This window comes from Lichenostomus cassidix, chromosome 10 (assembly GCF_008360975.1).
Source record: "Lichenostomus cassidix isolate B80296 chromosome 10, HeHo_3.0, whole genome shotgun sequence".
NCBI classification, from domain to species: domain Eukaryota; kingdom Metazoa; phylum Chordata; class Aves; order Passeriformes; family Meliphagidae; genus Lichenostomus; species Lichenostomus cassidix.
In genome coordinates, this window is record NC_139491.1 from 12,574,386 (window position 1) to 12,598,833 (window position 24,448).

The 24,448-nt window shown below is 37.0% G+C and overlaps 1 protein-coding gene across 4 annotated transcripts in view; it reads left to right on the top strand.

Annotated features, from left to right (window-relative positions):
- UNC13C (unc-13 homolog C) overlaps positions 1-24,448 on the top strand; it is a 138,591-nt gene that overhangs the window by 106,009 nt on the left and 8,134 nt on the right. For 2 of the 4 annotated variants that reach the window (XM_085070669.1, XM_085070670.1), the window contains exons 23-30: positions 722-799; positions 1,171-1,200; positions 7,566-7,654; positions 9,823-9,972; positions 11,275-11,398; positions 13,941-13,997; positions 15,067-15,147; positions 18,730-18,877. In XM_085070669.1, the coding sequence (XP_084926795.1) occupies positions 722-799; positions 1,171-1,200; positions 7,566-7,654; positions 9,823-9,972; positions 11,275-11,398; positions 13,941-13,997; positions 15,067-15,147; positions 18,730-18,877 (757 nt within the window). The remainder of the gene's footprint in view (positions 1-721; positions 800-1,170; positions 1,201-7,565; positions 7,655-9,822; positions 9,973-11,274; positions 11,399-13,940; positions 13,998-15,066; positions 15,148-18,729; positions 18,878-24,448) is intronic. The other 2 variants (XM_085070671.1, XM_085070672.1) reach the window with 1 other exon arrangement.

Below are 24,448 nucleotides of genomic sequence, written 5' to 3' on the forward strand. Positions count from 1 at the left end.
TTATCTGAATACAGAAATTGCTGCCTTTTGCACTGTGGCTCTGTTCTCTGCCTTTAAAAAATGAGCTTAAACAGCAACATTTCTAGACTAAAATAATATGATTACAGAGTTCTATTGCCTAATTTATTCGTCAACTTTTCAAGTCATGCAAAAATGCATATTTCTAAAATATTATTCTGTTATTAACAGAACTGCCTGTTGATTTATTCTAATAATTAACCCAGTAATTATCTGGGTTACAGTGTTGTCACAGTTTTCTGCAAAGGCTGGGTCTAGCAAGCAGTGTCACATTTCCTCCCAGCCTATTGTCATTCCCAAAGCTCTTTGATCATTGTGGTCTCTGCTCTCCAAGGAATGGTGATGCATTAATCCACCACATGTAACTGTATTAGCTGTGACTAGAAACTACCTGGGATATACAGCTCAGGATGTGAAATCCTGGGATCTGAAGGCTGTCCAGCTGATTGGGAGTTGGTATCAAATTCCCTGAGGGCAGCACTGCCTTTAGTGAGCTGTCAGTGGCTGAGAAGGCAAAGAGAAGTGTCAGCTAAGTGGGAAAGAAAGGCAGCAGTGGATGGGAACCTCCTCTAAAATACACAGTTGTATGGGTGACAGTGGTCTCAGAAATCTTTTCCAAACGTAATGATTCTATAATTCTTTGAATGTAGGGCTGCTGAAGAATTGGTTATGCACTATCTCACGTTTGCTGCTCTCTCCTTAGGCCTGTATCTTGATGAACAACATTCAGCAATTAAGAGTCCAGCTTGAGAAAATGTTTGAGTCCATGGGAGGGAAGGAGGTGAGTCTTATTTGTTTCCTGGTTCCTTCAAAGTTCCTTAGAGATCATTAGCACCATGTTTGCTAGTCAAATCCTAGTCAAAGCTTTCACTTCTACTTGCAAAGAAAATCAAAGTGTTTTTTAAAAAGTCTGCAAGACCTATTTACTGCCCAGACAATACTGGACCTAATGACCTAGCACTGTTTCACAGACACATGCTAATGATCTGTAACGTTCTACTAGCACTGGGTGTTTTGTGTGGCAATCTGTAGTGCCAGCTTGATTTTAATGTTTGTATTGGACTATACTTTGCTTTTTCTGTATTGGTACGTTTTGTCTGTAATGTGTCATTGTCTTTGTCTAATGCCTTTGACTTGCAATCCACTGAGCAGAAGAAAGAAGGAGAGAGATTCTCTTATGAGGTTTGTGATAGTAAGCATCTTTTATTATTCCTGACCATATTTTCTAAGGCTAAGAACAGTCACATTTTCTACTTATTTCCATTGATGCATTTGTGTAATTCCCTACTATCTAAAATCAAAAAGAGCTATGCTTGGGCATTCAGTTGACACTAAATTGAAAAGTTTTACTAGGCAGATAGTGTAAAGCCTTTCAGAGTTTAAAAATATTTTAAGTGCACTTTTCAGTATCTGAGAGCCTGCTTGTATTCAAGATACCATTTCAACAAGAGCTGTTACTCAACAGTCCAGAACATCCTCAGCTTTTCCCCCTTTTTCATTTCAGAAGACTTAAAAGTGCCTGGAGTCCTTCAACAGTTAAGGGACATAAACAGTTAATAATTCCCTGACTGTAGTCTTTTACTGTTTTGAAACATGATGAATAAATTAACATATCTTCAAACTCCAGAAAAAAATCCTGTCTTCTTACTGAGAGGCAATGTTAAGAACATGAATATCCTACCCTTACTATCAGAAGCTGGCTTTAAAAAAGAAGTTACATATACATCATCCTTTTTCTTGTTGAGGCTGTAGTTGGGTAGATACACAAAACTTTGATCTAATGTGGGCACACTGTAGAGAAAACTGGAAAATACAGCATTTCATATTTCCACATCCCCAGTGGGACACTGCAGAGGTGAGATGGATCCTCTGTGTCATGCAAAGAACTGCAGCCTCCAGGTGAACCTGCAGAGTCACTCCAGGGAGGGGAGGTTCTGTTGAGGCAAAAACAGCTCCGTGGAACTGCCATGGCAAAAATACTTCCTGTTCCAAATAACCTGAAATCAGCTTCTGCAGCCTTGTCATTGCAAATTTCTTACCGAACTTTGAAAATAGGATATTTATCATCTATAAGTGGCTGATTTTGTGGTTTATATTAAACCCTTTTCCCTCTCTAAATATTACAATTAATCTTGTCTTCTATGCTTTTATGTTCTGTGCAAAGCACTGTTGTGTTAGGTCTTTGATCCAATCTTACTTTTGAATGCCAGGATTCATAAAAACAGCTAAGTGTCCATAAATCAGGATAATGACAAGGGCAGAGGAAAGCTGAGTTGCATTTCATGTCTATATTTATCAAATTATTTTCAACCAGAATATTTGCTTGAATTTCTAAAATGTCCCCTTTTCCTCAAGAAAACATTAGTTTTTCATTTACTCCTAATGCCTTACGTAATAATTTTTTTTAAATTTACGAATTTTTCATACCAGTTTTCTTTCAAAAGTTCTTATGACTTCTCATCCATTTTTGGTTTCCTTTTGATGTTAATGAGGATGAATAATGAAGGTGCTGCAGTATCAAAGCAGCATTTCATAGAAATATGGTGCAACACACAACCCTCGGAGACAATTTGGATATATTTTTCTATAATCCCTTTGTTAGGTGCCTGAAGTGCATCTCTGCACCTCTGATTCACAGTCTAAGAGAAAAGATCTTAAAAATACATTCAGACTTTTAGGACAACTTGAAGAAAAGTACATTCATGTTCAAATTTTTTTTCGCCCATATCAAAATGCTGCTAAAATGTTTATCCTCAAATTAGAATATTTATTCCCCTCACTATTCCAAAGGCACAACTACTAATGGCCAATTTGGCTTATTGAACTGGTACTTATAAGAAACCAAGCCAGCAATAAAATCTGTATGCAGTTTTCTTGCAGGGAAAAAACAGTTTAATATTTCACTTGTGGAGGGCATAAAAGTCAGATGATTTTCAGCAAAATAATGAGACCTATTTGAGTTGAAGCAAAACTAATTCTAAGAAAAATTAAATGCTGTTAATCTCCTCAGTGTCACACTGTGAGCAGTATGTCTTTCAAACTGTGCAGTCAAAATAACCACAATCAAGCAGCAGTCCCTGTGTTCAGAGTAGGCTTATTGCACATTGTAGGCAGGGAGCTCTATAAATAGAGAAAAAACTGGTTTCTCAGATCCCCCACCATTAAAATAAAATAGTCTGAACAAGATGAGTTCCTTTATTAACTGTCCTCCTCTGCTGCAGCCAAGCAGGAAGGGTACTTAAAAATCATATCAATGAGAACAGTTGGCCTTAATAAAGAGTAGTAAAGTGGATCCCACCCACTGCTTGTTTGGGTTTTTTTAAATCAAGCCCAAAAACATGGGAACAGATCATCATCATAGAATTTTGGTTTAGCTCCTGTTTGTTTCATCCAAAAGGAATGCATACATTTACACTAAATGTTTTTTTCATGCCTGACAAGTTGGAAGCTGATAAAAGAGAAGGAAGAGAAGTTAATTCTTGTGTTGCTTTTCACCAGATGACAGAACATGGCAGAAATGAGTTAAAGTAATTAGGATCAAAAAAAAAGGTGTAAAGCAAAAGGAGTTTGTTTATGACAACATTATATTTACTGTAGATAAATCATATTCCCACTTCAGTAAATTCAGTTCCAACTTTACATATAAAGCTTAGGAATTCTTACAGGAATCTATACATGATCTGAAAGACTTTGATGGATTGATGGAGGTCCAGAGTTCAGCAGAATAGTTCTAAAATGTCCATCTTTACATCTGTAAAGTCAGAGACCCAAGTGCTTTAAAGTGTACTCCCAGCAGTGGCAGCCAAACCTGTCACTGTCCCAAGGGTGTGGGTGGAGGGAGGATGATGTCCCTCAGAGACAAAAAGAACCACTAAAGTCATGGAGTTGATAAATACCTTTATCTTTGCTAGATATACAGAAAAAATGTAAAACTATTATCTGAACAGAAGTAACCAGGTGGTCCCACTAGGAAACTGTAAGCAATTAGACCTGTGAAATTGCAGATAAATGCAATTCAGATTAAAGAGATTCTATTTAACACATGCAAAAGTAATTTGCATCTCTGTAGTTTGCTGCAGAAACACCACCACATTTGCAGTTAACAAGATTATGTCCATGCTAGCACACATTAAATTACAGCAGGGAATACCTCAATCTAACACATTGTAGCAGCCAAATTAATCAGATTTTTAACTCTTTTCCAATGCTTGTGTGTATAAAAAAGTTCACAGTTTTAGACAGGCAGCATTTGGAAACAGTGATGTTCAAATATTTATTATTTTTTTCAGCTGTTCAGCAAATGTGTTCTCAGTTTTGGTGCAGCATTCAGAAAAAGTCAAACTTCTAATTATCTGTATAATAGTCCACAATCAACAGATCCTATGAAGTGTGCCAACAAATTTATGAGTATATTCCCTTGTGGGTAAAAGCTAATTCTGCTATTTAAGAAGATGGTAAAATAACAGTAATGTGAGCCTAGAAAAGCCAAGAAAGTTTAGAACTGATAGAAAAGTATGATTTATTCATTATTAATGAAATAAGTTTGCTCCTTTAAAAAATCCAATTTTGAAACATGAGCAACCTAGCCCGATGTATTTTAAGGCTAGTCCACACATGCTGTGAACTGTCAGTGGAATCCACAGTGCATTTATCCAAGGGATAAACACAAGGTTTTTTTCTCTTTTGGTGCTTAAATTAGATATGGCACACTAATGCCACTTGTAGATGGGTTTCATTGGTGGTTTGTTGTGTTTTTTCCCCAAAATAATATGCACAAGTAGAGCCTTTTCCTTTTATTTTCCTGAAAAATGTTCAGGGTGGTTTGGTAGTTTTCATTCCTTCTTCATCAAACTCTATGAAGCAGATGAGACTTGAGGAGAAAAAGTCCCCAGTACTGTAAATACTTCATTTTCATGTCTGTATATCCCTATATGACATCATCTCAGATGCTGATCAGCATTGCCTTTTGTCTCACTTCCATGCTTCCATCTTAGCTCTACCATATCAAGAAAAAGCAGCAGGTCATGGCTGTGGCATATTTGGATGATGCCTGGGGACAAACATTAGCAAAGCATGGTAAAATAAATGAAAAGTGCACATTTTGGTTCTGGTGAGACACTCAAATCACCATATTTTCCAGTAGTTCAACAAAAGCAGCATTTAAAAATCTTGCTGACATGTTCTTAGCGATGCCCCCATGGCCAGTGTGGCCGGGCAGCCCGCATACCTCTTTGTGTGCCCTCCTCCCTCCACCTCATGGGTGAGCATGAGCATGTGCACACACAGGGCTGGATGTCCTGCCAGATGCCTCCAGCTGTGCACACACTGACTTGTTCATGCCATTTGTGAGCACAAAGCCTCGAAAGCGTTTAACAGTTGCATGCAGTCTTCTATAATGTGTGTAATATCCACAATCTGGCATTAGTATTTAATCCGATTTTGGCTGGACTAAGTTCAACTCCAGGTGAATTTAGCAGATACTTGTGTTTTCTGGTTATCACAACAACCTCTGATAAAAGTATTTACATTGACCTCTGTAGACGCAGTAACAAGGTGATTTTCTAGCTTGTGCATGATCTGCTAAGAAATTTTGAGTTTTCTGCCTGCCTGGTATTTTGTGTTTTCCTTGATATGTATCATGTTCAGTGTGAATGCTTGTGTGTTTAGTGTTTGTTAAATGTTTATATTCCAGTGGCCTTAAATTTGTATTTTGTATGTATCACTCCAAAGGAGACAGAATAATTCCCTAGTGAAATGCATTTCTTGGAAAATCTTTTCCTTTGTTAGTAAAGTCTTAATTTGTTTACTAATATAGACATTGCAGTAAAATTAGCTTTTTAATTCCTGTTCTTCAAATTATGGAAAACAATCCCTTTAAGTGTATGAACTGTCAAAGTGTATCTGCCAGGGAAACTACTAATTTATACAGCAGCAACAGAACTTCTCTCAATGCAAAGTAACTCAAAACTAAATCAGTAAGTAGTCACAGTAAGTATTTACAGTAGTAAGTAAAATATGAGCTTCTCAGATTAGAAGAGTACTACACAACACTGAGCATCTTCCTAAAGGATGTGTGGTAATCCCCCCTTGTCACCTATTTCAGGTTTTTGTCAAAACCTGTAGCGAAAATCTTGGATTTTCAGTGATTTTAACTTATACATAACCTCTAAGGAGAGAAAGGATGGTCTAAGATTAAAACCCAGTAGATCATTGGATCTATTTCAGTTTCCTTTGTTTACTTTGCTGTAGAATTCCTGTGTAGTCTCAAGTAAATTATCCAGTGTGCTGTGACAGCTTCCCCTTGTCTCTGAAGTGTGATTACAAGAGCTGGCCTGCTGCACCACAGCACTCAGAAGCACCAGATGAAGAATAAGCACCAAACACTACACATGCAGTTGAAAGATAGAAAAATGCAAATAGAGGCAGCCCTGATTATGTATTCTAAATGTGCAGTGTCCTTTGAAGTTGTCAGAAGATTTGTACCTGACCTTGCTGCAGAACAGAATCCAGAAGTTAAGGGTTATCATTGAAAATCATTCCTTTACACTGTGGTGTAGACAGCTGAAAGACCTGGAACATCAGCTGTTAATTCACATTCAGCTGTTAATTCACATTCAGCTGTTAATTCACATTCAGCTGTTGATCCTGATGATCATCTATCATATCCCAGAATGGGTGTAACTGTCTTTATGCTAAAATGCTAGGGAGATAAAAAAATTATTTTTTTTATTTGGAAAAGAATTCATAGCAAATAAACAAGCTGCTGATCAATATCAACAGGGTACCTTTTTGATATCTATGCATGGATCCTCGTCCCTGTAAGTGCAAAATATATTTTTTCCCTGCATTAAATTTTTTCCTATGTTTAGTAAACCTGCATCAGAGCATCAGAATGTGTTGCTCTGTGCTTGAATTATGTATGCCTTAATGGCTTTTAGAAACAGCAGTACTGAAACCTGGTAGATTCCCTTTCCACATACTCTATCAGTAGAATTGGCATGGATAGTCTTGTAGCCTTTTATTTCAGTGCTGGCTGTTCTAATTTTACACTGCATTATGGAAACATAGGAAATATGGAAACAACTTCAATGCAACTCACAAAACAAAATACCAACAATGGTGAAATGTACAGAAATAATAAAAATATAAAGGCGTCTGCATTACTATTTACACAATCACTACCTTCTTATGCATCCTTCTCTTAGTGTGCCTTGTTGAATACCACTGACCTGATAATGGTATTTCTCTCCTTGTGACTGCCAACACAGTTTCTGCAATCCCACAGAAAGTCCTTTTTTTAATGGCACAGTTTTGACTTCTAACAATATAAATATTCACTACTGCAATCAAAGATTTTTCCTTTCTTTTTTTTAATGGTAATTGTATCTCTAGGCCTACTAAAGCAATTCTGTGTTGCGACCGGTGTTTCCACATCTGGTTTTCCATACTGCAGTGTATTTGCACATAATTCCTAATTCATTGATTGTGATGGAAAACCCAGAAACTTAGTGTATAAATAAAATATGATGTTATTTATCTCTTTGCAGTTGGATCCTGAAGCTAGTGTTCTTCTAAAAGAACTTCAGGTGAAACTTAGCAATGTATTGGATGAACTCAGTGTAACGTATGCTGCAAGGTAACAAACCCATTTACTTCAAACCTTAGAGAAATATTCCTGCTCAAAAACCTACCTCGTTGATGAAGTCTGAGTGGTTATTTGGATGTCCTGAGGCATGGCTTGCTTCTGCCCTGATGGAGTGGTGTGCATTGTGTCTGTGTATGTGTTTAGACTCTGAAACAAATAACAGTAACCTCGCTGTAAAGACAACTGAACATCGCCTGTGGGCATGAACGTGTTACAGAGGTGAGGCTGATGGCTTTTGTTCTGCTTTTTGGGAAGCAAAATTGCTGTTTTCTTCTTGCCTGATGCTATGTTAAACTTTCCTCTCTGACCATGTTTATGTTACCTCCTGAGACTGACAGCTTTTTCCAAGCAGCCTGCTTCAACTAGGGATGTCTGCCTGAGTTTAGCCTGCTTTGAGTGGTCATTGTCAGTGGCCTTCTTGGGTCATTTGCTTGCCTGTGGCTCTGCAAAAATTGTCTACTGAGCCTTACTCTCAAAACCTTTCATTAATCAGAGTGCACACTGCAGTCCTGAATGAGTATGGTGCTGTGCCAGCAGTGCCTGTGGTATAGGAAGCAGCAAGTTACTTCTGCTTCAAATTAGAAAGAAATCTAAGAAAGATTAGTGCTGTAGTGGTGCTCATTAAGCAAAGTCTGTAGTTGCTTATTTAATCCATCCATGGGCAGTCTGGGTGGACAGACTGCTTTTTTCTGAGTGTGCTTAGTTTGCTGTATTGTCTTGCTGTACTTTTGCTCCCAGGCTCTGCCTCTCGGATCATTGACAGTGCATGAATATTAATTCTTTCCAGGGCTTCTTTCTGAATGAGCCAACTAGGTTTCTGCAAAAGCAAACCCAGAATAGCTCAATCCAGGATATGCTCCAGATAGCTAGAACATTCCTCATGGGGCAATTTACTGCTTGGGTCTGTGAGGTTAACAATGTTAGAAAGATGGCTAATGTCAAGAAAGGCAATGCATTATTTTGCCTTTTGTTGGAGGGACTGGTCCCAAGAATTTCCATGAGCAGTTTCACTAGCTGCCTCATGTTGATTTTATCTAGGGCTTAAAGTGTCTAGGTAAGTGTACTTCCAAGTGTATTTGGAAAAGTTTCTGATTTTTCCAGTGTTTTCACATGGAGGTTTGTGTTCTCTTTTTCCAATTAGCCATGTCACTGGAACAACTTACTGCCTAATTATGTTTCTTTTCTCTCACAGTAAATTCTCTTTCACTTTCCTTGAGTTAATCTTTGCCATTTATCTTTTCACCTTAACAGGCCTGGTATATTTTTGGCCTCTGTTTTGCATTTCTGTTCATAAACTAATCCTAAACCATTTTGATCCATCATAAATCGATCCATAAATCAAATTACCATGTGTGCAGAGACTCTTTCTTCCTCTGAACTGGTGACTGATTAACTGCTGTTCTGCATTTTGTCAATATATTGTCCAAAGACTGTCACATCAATAGCACTGTGAGACTGTCAGACACTCAACCACATCAGTTAGGAAACAGAACAGTTTTCAGAAAAGCTGTGCAGGTACAAACTCGAGGAGCAAGAATGTGTTCACCTTGAAGTGAAAAAGATTCCTCCCAGGAGGAAGAATCTGAGTACTTCTAAGCAAGGTTCTTTTGCAAAAAGATATTTTAAGCAGTCCATATGTTTTAACTCTCTGTAGTTGCACTGACTGTGTGAAATTTGGAAGAAGTCAAATTGAGCCAAACAAGGCAAAATCTGTGGGAATATTTGAGTTTTTGCCAAGAAGAATATCAAAGCTTGGTTCATATTAACAATTAAGAGAAAAATTATTTCTTGTCACCTGTTCACATTGTCCTTTCACACCAAAAATAAAATCTTGCGAAGTTGTTCCTAGCTGGTAGTCAATTACATCTAACCTTTAGATTCTAATACATCAGTTACTTTCAGGAAATAAATATTTGGCGTACCTACAAGGGTATGAAAAGTGTGGTAGAATGGAAACAAGGCAGGGAAAAGATCAAAACACTGCATGAATTACTGACATGAGCTATCATCTTCAGTAGAAGTTATTTTCAGAATGTAACACCACAGTATCTTCAGTTGTGAACATTACATCATTGCATTGTTGAAAAACCTGGTGCAAAATCATCATTACTGTTTTCTCTCCCAGAATTCTTTCATTCTCCTTTGTTTTCATCCTATAGTTTCCAATTTGTTATTGAAGATTGTGTAAGACAAATGAGCAATGAACTGAATCAAATGAGAGGAAATGGGAATGCAGCAGCCAATAAGAACAGTGCAGCCATTGATGCTGAGATTGTGCTTCGGCCTCTCATGGATTCCCTGGACAAAACGTAAGTGTGGCAGGCAGAAAGCTTTGTGTGGCAGACTGGGAACTGGATGCTGCAGTCAGGCACAATGGGTTTTCGTCTGGAGCATTGTTCATACCTAGAAGCACTCTCTAGTATTTTTAATACTTGTAGTATCCACAGGTGTGCAGAATCCCATGCTTAACCTGTTTACTTACACTGAGCAATTTTTACATAAGCTACAGACTTGTCTTTCCATGTCTTGTCATTTTTTGAGACACTGAAAAGGAACTGGTGCATGGTTCTCTCCTCCATGTGCTGTGTTATGAACATTGTGCTGAGGAAAAGAGCAAAAGTAAATTCCCATTCTGAAATTGTCTGGCATTTGTTCTAGGCTTATACCCAATGTCCCACTGCTTAATAATATGCATTTCTGTGTCACCAAAACCTGGTTACCATCTAAACAGCAGCTTGATTTTTTTTTTTTTTTTCCATTTGGTAAAATGCTAAGTTTTGAGAGGATCCTGCAAACTCATTCTGGCCTCTGAAAGTAAGGGTAACTTAGTTTCCCTTCATCCAGCAGTGACAAGTTGTGAAGGCCATGTGCAGCACAGGCACATCTGTAAGCACATTGATGGCCTTGGTCATTGGTACTTGTGAAACCCAAGAGGCCTGTTGTTGGCAGTGACTGTGAGGACAGGCAGCCTGGCACTGACCCTGTACTTGAGGTCTCCATCACACAGAGACAAGTTACACACCCTTTTGGTTCCTTTTGTGGGTTTTCCCCAGCCAGAAATTTTCAAAGTGAAGATGGAAAAGTTGCTCCAAAAATTTAATTTTACTGTAAGTAATAGATAGCAAGATTGCACAGACATGTCAGTATATAGAAATAAATGCTGCCAAGCAGAAGTTGCAAATTTGCATTAGCTGTCAGCAACCAGTTCTCCATCTCAGTAGAAATACAAAACAAGGGAGACATTTGCTCTTTATTTTTAAGACATAAACAAATTATATACTAAAGCCTTAATTTAGGGGTGTGGGAGTGCTAAATTGTATCATCCATCAAACTTTACAACTCATCATGACTTTGCATTTTCAATAAATATGCATCAGTGATATACTAAGCATTAAATTAGATAGAGGAGATTTAAATGAGTTTGTAATCTGCAAGTATTTTATCAAAAACATTTACTGATAATATTGCAAAATAACATAGGTACTGAGAAATTTTTATTAGTAGAGAAAAGATAAACTTTATTGGCCATTAATCTGAGCATATAGTGATAGAGCACCTCTGAAGCCTTAATGCTAGTTTTGGTGATTGGTTTGTGTTTTGTTTTATTCCAGTTTAAGTGTCTCTGCAAAAATCTGTGAGAAGACAGTTCTGAAGCGGGTTTTGAAAGAGCTCTGGAAGTTAGTCTTAAACAAAATAGAAAAGCAAATTGTGCTTCCACCACTGACAGACCAAACCGTAAGTGTTCCAGGAGTAATTCTCATAATTAAGTAATTCAAGGATTGTAATAATGTGCTTGATCAGGTGTTTGCCAAGGGGTCTGACACTATCCTGTTCTGTACCTTGAGCAGAAGGAATAACACCTGATTGTAGGCAGTGTGTTGCTCTCTGGTGTTTCAGAGTCATGCAGCCACCTTGCTCTTGGCTGGTGAGGGAGACTTTGCTCCTTCATTTACTGCCTGCCCCAGCTCAGAGCAGTTTTTATGAATGCAGTCATGTGAAAGAAGCTGGATCACTGGCTTTGGAGTTTGCTCTTATACAAGGGGTTTTGAATCTGATTTCTCTTGGCTTCACTGGGCAGAGTAACACAAGGAGTGTTCCTTGCCCTTCCCAGTTGCATCAGAAATTCAATCACTTCCATTTCTGCAGGTGTGAGAAAGCCAGGGATACCCCATCCCTTCCTCCAGCCCTGCCTGCTGTGCCATTCCTCATCTTGAGGCAGCACTTAATTAACATCAGGAAGCTTAAGCCAAATATAGCTGTAAAGATTTGGGGTATTTTAATAGCAGACTTGACAGGAGGTCCTCTTTGGGCAGAACTGCATTTACAGCCTGCTGAGGAGAGGGAACAGAGCTGTACTTACACAAAGTGGTGCTGCAGCCCAGGAGAGTCTTGTGGGGCATGGCCTGATGTGAACTCTAGTGACTGAGCTGAGGGCAACAGGGCAATCTGATTCTGTCAAAGGATCAACAAAGACAGCCTGGCTTGGAGGCCTTTTGATAATTGCTTTTTTTGCTTTTTTTTTTTTTTTTTATTTTTAAGGGACTAGGACAATCTAACTGTTAATTCTTCTTGTTTTCAATCTTGTCTAAAATAAATTGACCATCTTATGACAAGCTAATCGTCGTGTTGCTACAATGTGCCTTTGGGCAGCTTTGCTGTTATACATCCTATGGTATAAGTTCAGCTGCTAGAAATCTGTTAGTCAGGATCCATAAGTTAAAGGCATAGCATTAAATCATATTATAATATATTGAAGATACATGAAAGAATATTGCTGGACAGGTAGGAGAAAATCTAATAGAACATTTAAAATGGTGCTAAGATAATAATGCAATTACCTGAAGTATTAAAAATTCTAGGCTAGAGCTGATCTTAGCCAGGACTCCAGTCACTGATTTTGTTCATATTTACTGTCATGGCCTTGTTTACCATGCATAATTAGAAACAACCTATCTTTCAATAAGTGACTGTTTCAAATTTATATTTCTGACATCTTTCATTTGCTTTTCAAACTTTTTGGTGGAAATTTTATCTGCAAATACATAAGCAGCATTAATGGTAAATGCACTTTCCATCATGTGTTAAGAGCATTTATTAGCTTTATGCAGGATCAGTTGTTACACTGATTCATAAGACAGTGTGTTCAGAGGTGAGTTTTCCTAGTGGTAGCCTCTATATAAAGTGTCACTGGCAGGCATCATGAGCTGCTTCCATTTATTTTGCTACTTCTGTTTACTAATGAACACATAATTTTAAAAAATCACTGAAAAGTAGGATACTGAAAGATGGTTCCCTTTTCTAGCCCTGAATATTTCTCTGTTAGAGGGCGAGAGGAACAGGCATTCAGAAATAGGGTTTTATACACACACACACACACACACACACACATATATATGTGTGTGTCATAATTCTCACTACTAAAAATAATGAAGATTTGAGGTGTAAGGTCTATATTACATCTTCTTCAATTGAAGCGTGTAAGAAGCAAAATTAGTTCTGGAAACTGAAACTCTTTGGAACAGAAAAACTAATGAAAAATTAGTCCCATGTAAGCTGCATGAACATTCTTTTCCTCAAATCCAGATAATCAGCACCATGTCTTGCTCAACTGCCATGTAACTGCACTGGTAATTATGTTGCTTGGAGTAATTGTGATAAAAGATGTGAGCATGGAATTACAGTAGGATTGTCTGAGACAAATGTGTGGGCATTGGCCTTGGTGTCATGCCAGGATTTGGCTATTGTAAAATATTGCTTTGCCTTCATAACACTTCAGTATCTCTTCTTTAAGAAAGTGCTCTGGCTCACAGGTGACCCTTGTGCTGTGTTTTACTCAGCTGAGGTTTTCCTCTACACAGGCTTTTGCAGGATCCTCAGGGCTGCTCACTTCCCACTATGATTGTTCATTTTAGCACAGCACCTGAGAGCTGCAGTTATGGACAAACATCTCACTGACACACACTGAGAAAAATCACAGCCTTAGCTTTGAGTATTACACACAAAATGAGATAGCAGAAAGGAGAGCACAAAACCACTCTCAGCAGAATGTGCAATATTTGTATCAGCTAGAGGATGCTGGAGGGAATCTTGCTGCAGGCATTCAACTACTTGGCCTTATCAACTGAATGAAAATGTGTCTCTTGTGCAACTGAAACTTTTATTTAGCTTTGCAAAAGGTGACTTTTGCCAATGTCCTAGCAGAAAATAAGGTTGTGTTGACATAAAAAGCAAACATGCTGTCCTGTGTCTGTTTCCTTAATATTCAATGTGATTACAGGGGCCCCAGATGATATTCAGTGCAGCCAAAGATCTTGGACAACTGTCAAAACTCAAGGTAATGAAGCCAGATGAAGCTGTGAAATGCTTGCGCTAACAAAAAAAATAGATGAAATATTGGTGACTGTGAGGCCAAACCTCATGCCTCATTCTTGTTCTTATATAGTATAATAAGATTGAATATGGCAGTAACTACTCAGAAGTGAATAATTATTTTACAGTTCCATCAAATTATTAATAAAATTATGAATAAAAGATTCTGTGCTTATATGGTAAGTGATCACTACTTGGGGTCAAGAAGCCATCATTCCCATATTGCACAATTAGGCCTTCTGAGCATTAAACATCACCAAAAATTAAAGGTATCTTTGCTTCTGTAACCAGTTTTGAAAAAACTCTAAGGAAGAAGTCCAGTAATTTTCTTTCTGTTTACTATTTATGGTGTGCATTGAAACATAGTATGTACCTCTGCAGTAAAGTCTTCAGCACTTCAGTGCTGGAGTCCACTTGATGGACAGCAGAGATGTTTGACACTGATGTCACTTGTTTGCCAGTCAATTGTGCCATTAGGATTTCAGATTTGTACAGAAATGTGATATCTGGGGCCTCTATGAATGAGTGGTTAGTTTGCTAGAGGAGTTAAAATATTACCTGAGGAAATCACTGACTGCTTATTAAGATTTAGCAGGAGTGTGGTCACTTTATGAATCTAACATGCTGTAGTAGGATCGCCCCTTTTTTTTAAACATGGGGCATTAACTAATATCTGGTAAACTGTCAGGTTTATTAATAACATTAATTACTTCTAAATCATCTAATATAATTATTTTAAGTTAAATTTTAACCTTTTCCCCATCCCCCGAAACAGAAATAATGCATCCTAGGAAAAGAAGCAATGTTCAGTATTAAACAGTGGATCTGGTTCTCTACAGTCTACGTTTTCAAGCAACAACATGATTGCTCTAGGTTATAATTTGTTGTAAAAGGATTCTGAAGTTGAATTAATCCCTGTTAATCATAGTCCTTGGGGGGCATTTGGCGGATTTGTTTGTTTGCTTTTCCGAGAACAGATATTCACAATATTGTCTCCCTTTGAAAACCAACTGCAGTCTCCTCTTGCTTTGCAGGACCATGTGATCCGAGAGGAAGCCAAAAGCCTGACCCTGAGGCAGTGTGCAATAATGGATGTGGCACTAGTTACTATAAAGGTACAGCTTTATGTGTTTTTTCTGCTCTGTGCTGGAGTGCCCAAGAATGGATGGATTGGTTTTTAGGTAAAAAACTAGAGGCATACAGTCTTCATGGATTTGGTTTTTGAAGTCAAAAGAAGTCATTAAGGCATATTATTTAATTTACTTATCAGTCTTTTTCACATTGGCTTGGATCGTTACTTGGTGTAAATAACTTAAAAGCAATCGGTTTCTAGAATAACAGCATATTTTGGTGTCTGCTGAGAAGAGACAGCACATCAGGAAGGAAAGGAGGCAGCTACTTAAGTACAAAATTGAAGATATAAGTAAGAGGAAATACTTATAATCAAGTGTTTTGCAATAAAACAGTCTCCATGGCAAGCAAAAATTAACAGAGAAGGGCCTCCCAATTGCCATATTTTGTATTTGTTCTGGAATCGGAATTTCTTTCAGAAATAAAAATAATTGAGGATTAGTAATGTTGTGGAAACAGAAATGGAACAAATTGTTGAAGTACTGTATGCTCCCAAGCTAAGCCATGTGAAGTCCTCAGTTGAGTGTGTGAAGCTAATTGTTTTCCTTTCAAATAATTTGTTTTAAACACATAAAAGTTGGGAGAAATGTAAACTCTAACCTTGCCTAAATTTCCAGTGCTTTTAAGCCCTTACAGAGGCTATGATAGGTATTGACCATTTTACTAAAAACAAGGGTAGATTTGGAGGAAAAATATTAAATAGGGAAAATCCTTTGTTAATTCTGCATCCTTATGTGTGCTAATTTATAATTGTTAATTCATAACATTCATAAACTGAGGTAAAGAATGCTTTCTGAGAAACCTATTTTCACATCATACAGCAATGACTGTATGCATTATAACTGTCTACTGTACTTAGAACCTGACATGGCAAAATCATTTCTTTCCAAAATACTTAACAAATAACCTTGTTCATGCAGAAGTTGGGCTTATACTGGTAGAAAGTGAAAAAAGGCAAACTTTGTGAGTTAACTCGAGAGAAAAAGACTGCTATGTTTCTTTAGGAATGTAGTTCATAAGTTGAATGATCAAAATATGGAATTTTTTTGGTAATGCTAAGTAAATATAGTTTGCTTAAAAGCAAAAAACAGGCTGCCCAAATAATAGGAGAATAGTAAAAATGGCCTGGGATGAGTGTCCAGAAATTGGGTAGCTGATTATGGTAAGGAAAGCTTTTGCAGGGAGGAGTATCTCTGTACTTGCAGTCTTTTTTATTTTATTTTCATTTAATTCACTGAGAAACAATTATGATTTAATAGTGGATGGTGTTATTAATCCTTTGAAGAATATAAAGTAAAGGAATATTTTTTAATCTTAAATATATACAGTAAGTCATCCTTTGTCTTATGTAAAAAGAACCATAGCAATGTATATATCATTTAATATTTTTTAGCTTTATTTGCAATTTGCAGTCAGGAGAAGTTGCTTTCTGCCCTCAGTAATGTCAAACTGACTTCTCTGCTGCTTCATTGTGTCAGCCCAGAGACAACATTCATTGATAATACTGTCCTAGTTTGCTGTACACCCAGAGACTCAACAAAGAGAAACCAATAGCCAAAAGGGCTTGTGTGGCATTTGTCAGGTTTTGGGTGAGACTGCACTGGCTCCAAGCAGTGATTTCCATATACTTGACATCTGCCCCTTTCACTTGTCAGTGTGGCTTTCAAACCTCTTGTGTCACCTACAATCCCTGAAAGCCCTCAGAGAGGAGCAAGAGTACCAGGTGAATTACTTTAAGGTTTCCATCTCTGAGGAACAGGGTAATACTGACCCAGCTGAATCTGTAAAACCCTCTTTACTCATTGTTTTTCTATAGTTGGCTCCATACAGTAATAATATGTTCCCATTGCTGATTGTGCTTGCAAAATTTACCATCTATAGGAAAAACAACAAAAAAAACCCAACAAACTGAAGAAAACAGGGGTCAGGTGTTCTTGTTTCTTTGTCTGGCTGTTACCTCTCAGGGAGCTTGCAGCCAGTTGTAGCTGCTGCTGCAGATAACATTTTATTGGGAGACACAACTTTAAAAAAAATCATAATAATTGTCACAACAGCAGGAAATATTAACAGATTTTAACACTTGCTTATAAATTGATTATCATCCTTAGTGAAATCATGACTAAACTCTTAAGCAATTAAGACAAGAGATTACTTTGGAACATATAGTATGAAATAATATGCTTGGAAAGTTACACATTTCATGTAAGTATGTAATGATGATAAGATAGGGGTGGTTTAGTCAGAAACTTTTAAACTGACACTAACTTCCCCCATAGTATTAAAACAATATAAAATTTTGCAGCCTGATGACTTCAAATCCCATGTTTCATTCCTATAGATATTTTTTCCCTGTAACAGACAGTAGCCTGCAACACAGGAATGTAAATTATAACTGTTATGAAACATCTATGTTTCATCTCCTGCAAAATCTTGAGAACTTGAAGGTAAAATGTGTACATTAAATGCAAAGGGCAAGTGTGGACTGTAGTTCTGAGCTTTCCAGATAAGCTTGGGATATACAGCATTTGGTGGATATGTATGGATGGGAATTGGAATGCATTTATTCCTTTGGCAACACTCCGAAAAGGCAGGGAGAGGAGATTATACTGACAGTCCCCAGCACTCCTTGTACAGAGAGGACCAATATCACATGTCATCAACTAGCCACAGTGTGTTCCTGAAAAACATTGTTTGTTTTTACTAATTACCCGTTAATGGGAGCTTTATTGATCTTGAGACCTAGACCTGTAATGTGGGTTGCAAAATGCTCTCCAAGGTGTTTGAACAAAATAGAGGTATGTAGCACATTTATCTTTTCATTGTAGCCAAAGTGTATTAATTTATCAAACACTCTCTTGTGTAAAACTTCAGGAAAAATTCTTCATTGTGTGAGGCAGAAGGGAAGAATCTGTCCCCTAGTTTTTCTGAACTCAGCTTTGGGATTGAAAACATAGTAGAATACATTTAGATATAGAGAGAGATACTTTACATAGTCAGCATGGCATCAAACTGGTAAACATACTCGTTTTTCCACATCTAGCTGTGCCAGTAGAACAGAAGTCATCCTCTCACACTGCCACTCCAAAACTTCACACTCAAGGGTATTCTCTCTAAAAATTTTAACTAAATTCCCTATTTCCTAAAAAGGAATATATTCTTTACCTGTGCTTGTAAACCCTGCCTTCGTTTGAGAGGGGTTTGTGATGTTGGTTGTGTTGGTGTATTTTAGATTAGGAACTAAAACTGATTCCACTCTCTGCAACCTAAAAGAATGCTGCAAATATGTGTCCAGTTTTGGCAAATGAATACTTCAGATCATGAAGACGAAATGAAAATTTTGTTAACGTTTTCTTCCCCTAATGCTTAGGTTTTTGTACTCTTGGAAATCAGCTTTGTATTAGATATTATGACAGTTCTCTCAAATGCTATAATCATCAATCTACACATGCCTGTTGCTACTTCCTAAATATTCATTTAAGAATTTTACCTAAAGTTGCATGTCTGTAACTGAGGCCTTTCTCAGATAATTTTCCTCTGTGAACAGCCATATTTGTTTTTCATTTTAGCAATACTTCCATGCTGGAGGAAGTGGACTGAAAAAGAATTTCCTGGAAAAGAGCCCAGACCTGCAGTCCCTCAAATACGCTCTCAGCCTTTACACCCAAACTACTGACGCCTTGATAAAGAAGTTCATAGCCACACAGACTTCTCAAAGTAAGTGATCTGTAAGGGACAGAGAAGTACATCAAATTATATTTAAAATGTTTTAAATTATTGATTGCAAATTACATTCTCTACACCCTGTGGTGTTTTATAGTTTATTAACACATTTGCCTGTGTGATGTTATTGATGTTATCCCTTCTCTAATGCTGCTGTCAATTGTTGGAGCTTTTCTGAGGACAGTTCCTTTAGTGATGTGTGACTTCACAGGAAGAACAGTCCCCAAGCTCTAGGTGAACACTGAACACCAAGGCTGGTTGTAGGAGCACTGCACACACATTATATTGTTTTCTTCATTCTAGAAACTGCAAATTTTTTGCATAGAGAAATCTTTACTAGATTCCTTTTGAATGTAATGAGCATTTGTAAAAACAACCTGTCTGCCACTTTATGGCTTTGGGATAGAATACAATTTGCTGATAAAATGAATTACCCTGCTCCAGTTCATAAAAATTAGAAAGTTTTAGTTGGACAGTAAAGCCAGAAATAATTGCTTTTACTTCTGAAGTACAATATGTTACTCACAGTATAAAAAGCACAAAACATGAGTTTTGCAGTTTGCCCCAAGATTATTTGCAAGAAGTGATTTGCTAAGCTGTTTCCATATTAAAACTGAGGATCTCTGTTAATAACTCATCTATTACAAATGGGAAAATAGCTATAAAACTCTAATATGTAGGGAATTAAGTCTTTTTTCTGCCTCTCAAAAAAAAATTAGCAATATAGATTCAGGCAGAAAATCGTTACTTACTTTTATGTGTATTTTGCTTTTCTTTAATGTGTACTTCCATTGTAACTTCAGGAGAAAAAAAATATCTAGGTTGTAGCCATAAGTAGTGATCTTTTCTAAATCCTGAGCCACAAAATTGAGTTTTCTGATTTTCATCATGGTTTCAGCCTGAGGTCTGTGTTCATTTCTGTGTACACATTACCATGCCTATATTTGCACACCAGTATTGTCAGAAATGTAGCCACTGGGAATGAAAGTTAAGGAAAAATGACTCATAACTTTTCATTATCCTTTAATACCTCATTTAAAAGAATTAATTCCTCATCTATTATGATCTCCAGCCTCACAGCTATAACTGTATCATTAGCTTTTAGTTAAAATTACCCTGTTTGCAAATCAGCAGCTTTCCGTGGAATACAATTCACTTGATATTGCCCAAATCTTTTCACATTGCCAATCCATAATCAATAGACAGTTGGACATAATTAAGCTCAAAGGAATGGGGGAAAAAAAGAATATTGTAAATATAAAGAAAGCATATAAAATAATAACTATAGATACTAGTGGATGCTTGGTTTCCCTGTAATGACTACAGGAATCAGACAACATATCAGGCTTACTTTTAACCAAGGGTTAAAATAGTTTCTCACTCACCATGATTAAGCTTCTGTTTTTCTAGGGAATTGAAGAGCAAAAAATTTGTTTGATTGGTGTGAGAAGGGGGAGTTAACTTTACACACCTTTACACACAAACAGAAAGAAGGTTGGGCTTTATGGTCTTGGAGGTCTCCCCCAACTTTAACATTTCTCTGATTCTCTGATAATGGCTCTGTGAAAGTGCATGCTATTGACACTTCTGTATTTGTGTTCATGCAGAACCACGTTCAGTAGGAATACCCAAATTGTCCAAGAATATGATTTGCACCATTTCTAAAGAAGGATGACTGCTTGAACCAGAGTTTTGTTTCCCAGCCTTTGTGTCCACACATTCCTAAAGATCTGCCAAACAACGCAATTTGCATAAGATAATAGTAACAAAACCATTCCTAACTATGACTCAGGGATTCATAGTTTTTCCTGTGGTGGTTTCACCACAATAAATACTTGAAAGCTCAATTTCTACTGCCTTTTTCAAATGCATCATGAAACTACATTGCTATAGACATATGCTTCAAAAGCAAATTATCACATAAACAGGAATAACGAAATTAACTGCTGTAATCTTACTCTGATGATTTTTTCTTTTCAAAGCTCTACTATAGACTCTCAAGACTTTTCAAAACAGACAAGTGTTAGAATAAGTAAATGACAATGCTGAGCACAATCTGGCAGTAACTTTTTCAGTAACTGCTTTTTTTTATTTATTTTTCTCCATATAATGATTTTTCATGGCTGAAGGCCTTTTCCAACTGTAATGATTCTGTGCTGATGAAAGTTGTAAATTTAATGCTCATTCAGTGTTGCAAACACAAATCTGTAACCACACTATGAAAAATTAAGGATAAAAGAAAAATGTCTAATAAATAAAGTTCATACAGACAATACAGGTATCAGATTAGCTTTCTCAGTAACACATCTTCAATTCTATCATCTTCTAGCATATTTAATACCTGCCTTTCTGCCTCATGGAAGAGGAGGGAGAGGTTTCTATTCTGTTATCCCAGACCTGCCACACACTTCTAACGTGTTTGTTTGGAAATTAAATACTGTGGGAACTCTGATCATCAGAGATTTTAACATTGGTATCAATAGGATAGTAAAGGGGATATAATCTGTGATTGTCCCTTAGTATAAACATGTCCAGAAAAATAAGCAAAGCCTGCTAAGCACTTGTCCTATCATAATCCCCATCCACAAATGTAAAACATGCAGAGCAGCATCCTCTTTTGCAAATAAATTATCAGTACTGTTTGGGAAAACTTGCATGGAAATACATAGAATGAATTATAAAGTGGTAATGAAATTTAGTTCCACCTACCTGAATTTCACATTTAATATTACCCAGAAGGTGTTGAGCTGACTCTGCAGTGCCTGTTGTAAGCACATTCTTCTGGATCAGTTCTCTTATTCAACCATACACAAGTGCTATCAGAGTCATTCCATGGAGCAGGTCACTTTTGGAGTGTCTAAAAAAGACCAATGTCTTTTAGACATTGTAGACCTAGAGGATTTTGCAAAAGCTGAAGGCAGTTTAGGTGATCAGAACTGCATTCCAAAGCCTGAGTGACCAGTGTTTAACACAAGAGGTGGTCATTGATTCCTCTGCAAGGAGCATATAAAACACAGCCAAAGGAGACTTGTGTACCCTCAGTGCTCCATTACCAAGCAGATCACCTGAGGTCCAGATCTCAGATTGATTTGGTTTACTCTGGACTTCTGTCACCTGTAAATGGTCACTTCATTTGTGCACTAATAAACATTAACTCATGCTGTAAAAGCAGGTGGCCTTTTTCCTCTAAATTCAACTATAGTATAAAGTTCTTGCATACGTTTAGATTACACTATGTACTGTTTCCAAAATCTTTTGTAACCCAGCAATTGCTTGTGCTCACTCCACTTGTGCCAAGCATGAATGAGTTGTAAAATAGCAGCACAAAACCCAGCTCAGTTACAGAATTTGGGGGTTCAGTGCTGTATGGAACAGCCATGGCTGGTTAAGGCAGCCAAGCATCCAGCCCAGAATTTCAGGGAAAGCTCCAAGGTGTCTGCAAGTGATTATATGTTTTATACATTGACAATACATCTAGACAAAATGGACTCATTTCAGGTCAGACAGGACAAGATAACTTTAACTGAACTTGAGCTAGACTCAACCACATTTTCACAATCAAGACAAAACTATGAAAGCCAAAGGACAAGCTCTTACTACACTTCTGTTGGCCTATTGCATGAGCTTTCCTACTGTATGGCACACTTGACTTACCCTTAGTCAGTGCTGAGACCAGTACTGGTGAAACTTCTCTAAAGTCATTAAAAAAAAAAAATAAAAAGAGAGAAGCAGTCACCTTTTTATTAAGTTGTACCTTCACCTTTTAAACTACTCAAAGTATATCAAAATGAAATGGCTGTGCATTAGTTTAGCAATTGCCTTAAATCTTCAGTAATTTCATAAACTATAGCCTGTGCCATGAATATTTACATTTGTTTAGCATCAACACTAATAACATTTGAACAAATATTATTTTAGCTTTCACAAACTACATAAAAAACCATGTATAAACATGGTTTGTATAAAGCCGTGTAAAAACAGAGTTTCCTGAATTAGCTCTTATTTATTACCACTAATTTCTTCAAAGTAAACACCACTGTTGCATCTAATATGGTTACTTACTGGACATGGAGAAAAATTTTTTCTTACAAATTTACAGCAGCTCCAGTTTACAAATGTCATTAGAGAATGCTGCTGTTATTGTAAGGTACACAACAGTAATACATAATGGCAAGACTCTGCAATGCATTTTTTAGCTTGACTTAAAATATTTTGTATTACTTAAGCAGAAAAATCAATACTCATCTCCCAACACAGAGCTCATGCTGCAATTCATACCTGTGTGTTTACAAGGCTGCAGAAAAGGCTTTGCTTCAGCTCGTCTCTATCAGATTTCTTCATTCTTATGCCAGATCATTGAAAGCTAAAAAGGGATGATGTATCTGAAAACAAAAAATATAATACTCATTCTCATTAGGTAAATATGCTTATCTCTAACAGTAGCTCCATCCTTGTCTTGTGAGGTTTCCAATACAGGGAAGGAGTTACACAATCAAAAATTAAGACAAATTCTTTGCAACTGCCAAGCCAAAATTCAGCTCTGTACTCCTGTGCAACCTGGAATTGTACAAGACAAAGCAGAACCTCAATATTTCAAAAGTGTATGGAATGACATTAAAATAATAATCCAATATTAACTATAGGCTAGCAGATAGATGACATCAGACTACAGAAAATAGTAATTGCTTAAATTGTTTAGCTGCTCTTATAGGTGAAAAAGAAAGACCTTTTCTTCTTTTGTTTGTCAAAACCATTGTGTTATTAACTGTCAAATTTTGAAAGCTATACCTGTATTCTATCAGGAAATTTAAGTCCTACAGAGCATTTCCAGTTCTCTCATACCCTATACTTCAGACAGAATTTAACTCAAGAAATAATCCCTGCTTCATCCACTGTAGTTTAAATTGAGGTCAGAATCATGTGTTACACAACCTTATTTCATGAAAGAAAAAAAACAGACCTGCATTACAAGCACAGAAATCAGCACACTATTGCAAGCAGCAAAAAGGAAAGATAAGAACAATGGAGAATCTTGCAGAACTACAACTAATAACAGTATTCCAGCATATGCTGATAGCAAAGTAAATGCATTCAGAATAGTGGCAGAACAATAATTATTTTTAAAGTTCACACAGATAAAACCAGACTGCTGGTAAAGCAGAAGGTCTTTACAAACATTCACTTAAATTAGAAAATGTCTGGTTGTTCCTTAAATGAAACAGTAAAGCACCTAAATTAGAAACAAGTTGCATATTAGTTTCCTCTAAGTCTTCAAGAAAATAAGCACAAGCTACAGGTAGCCATCAGTATGTGACATCAATTTTAAAAAAATAACTTCCTACTAGAAGCAGAGCATTCAATACATATATAAACCTCTTAACCTGAGAGGCCTGGGTGTTGTCTGGGTAAAATGCTGGACAGAGTACATACACAGATATATATATATGTGTGTGTGTGTATAAAAATAGATACATACACACACAGAGGGATACATGATGCCAGTTGGTTGCACACCTCCCAGATCAAAGCTGGCTCCTCCAGGTTTTCATTACCACATGGGCAGAG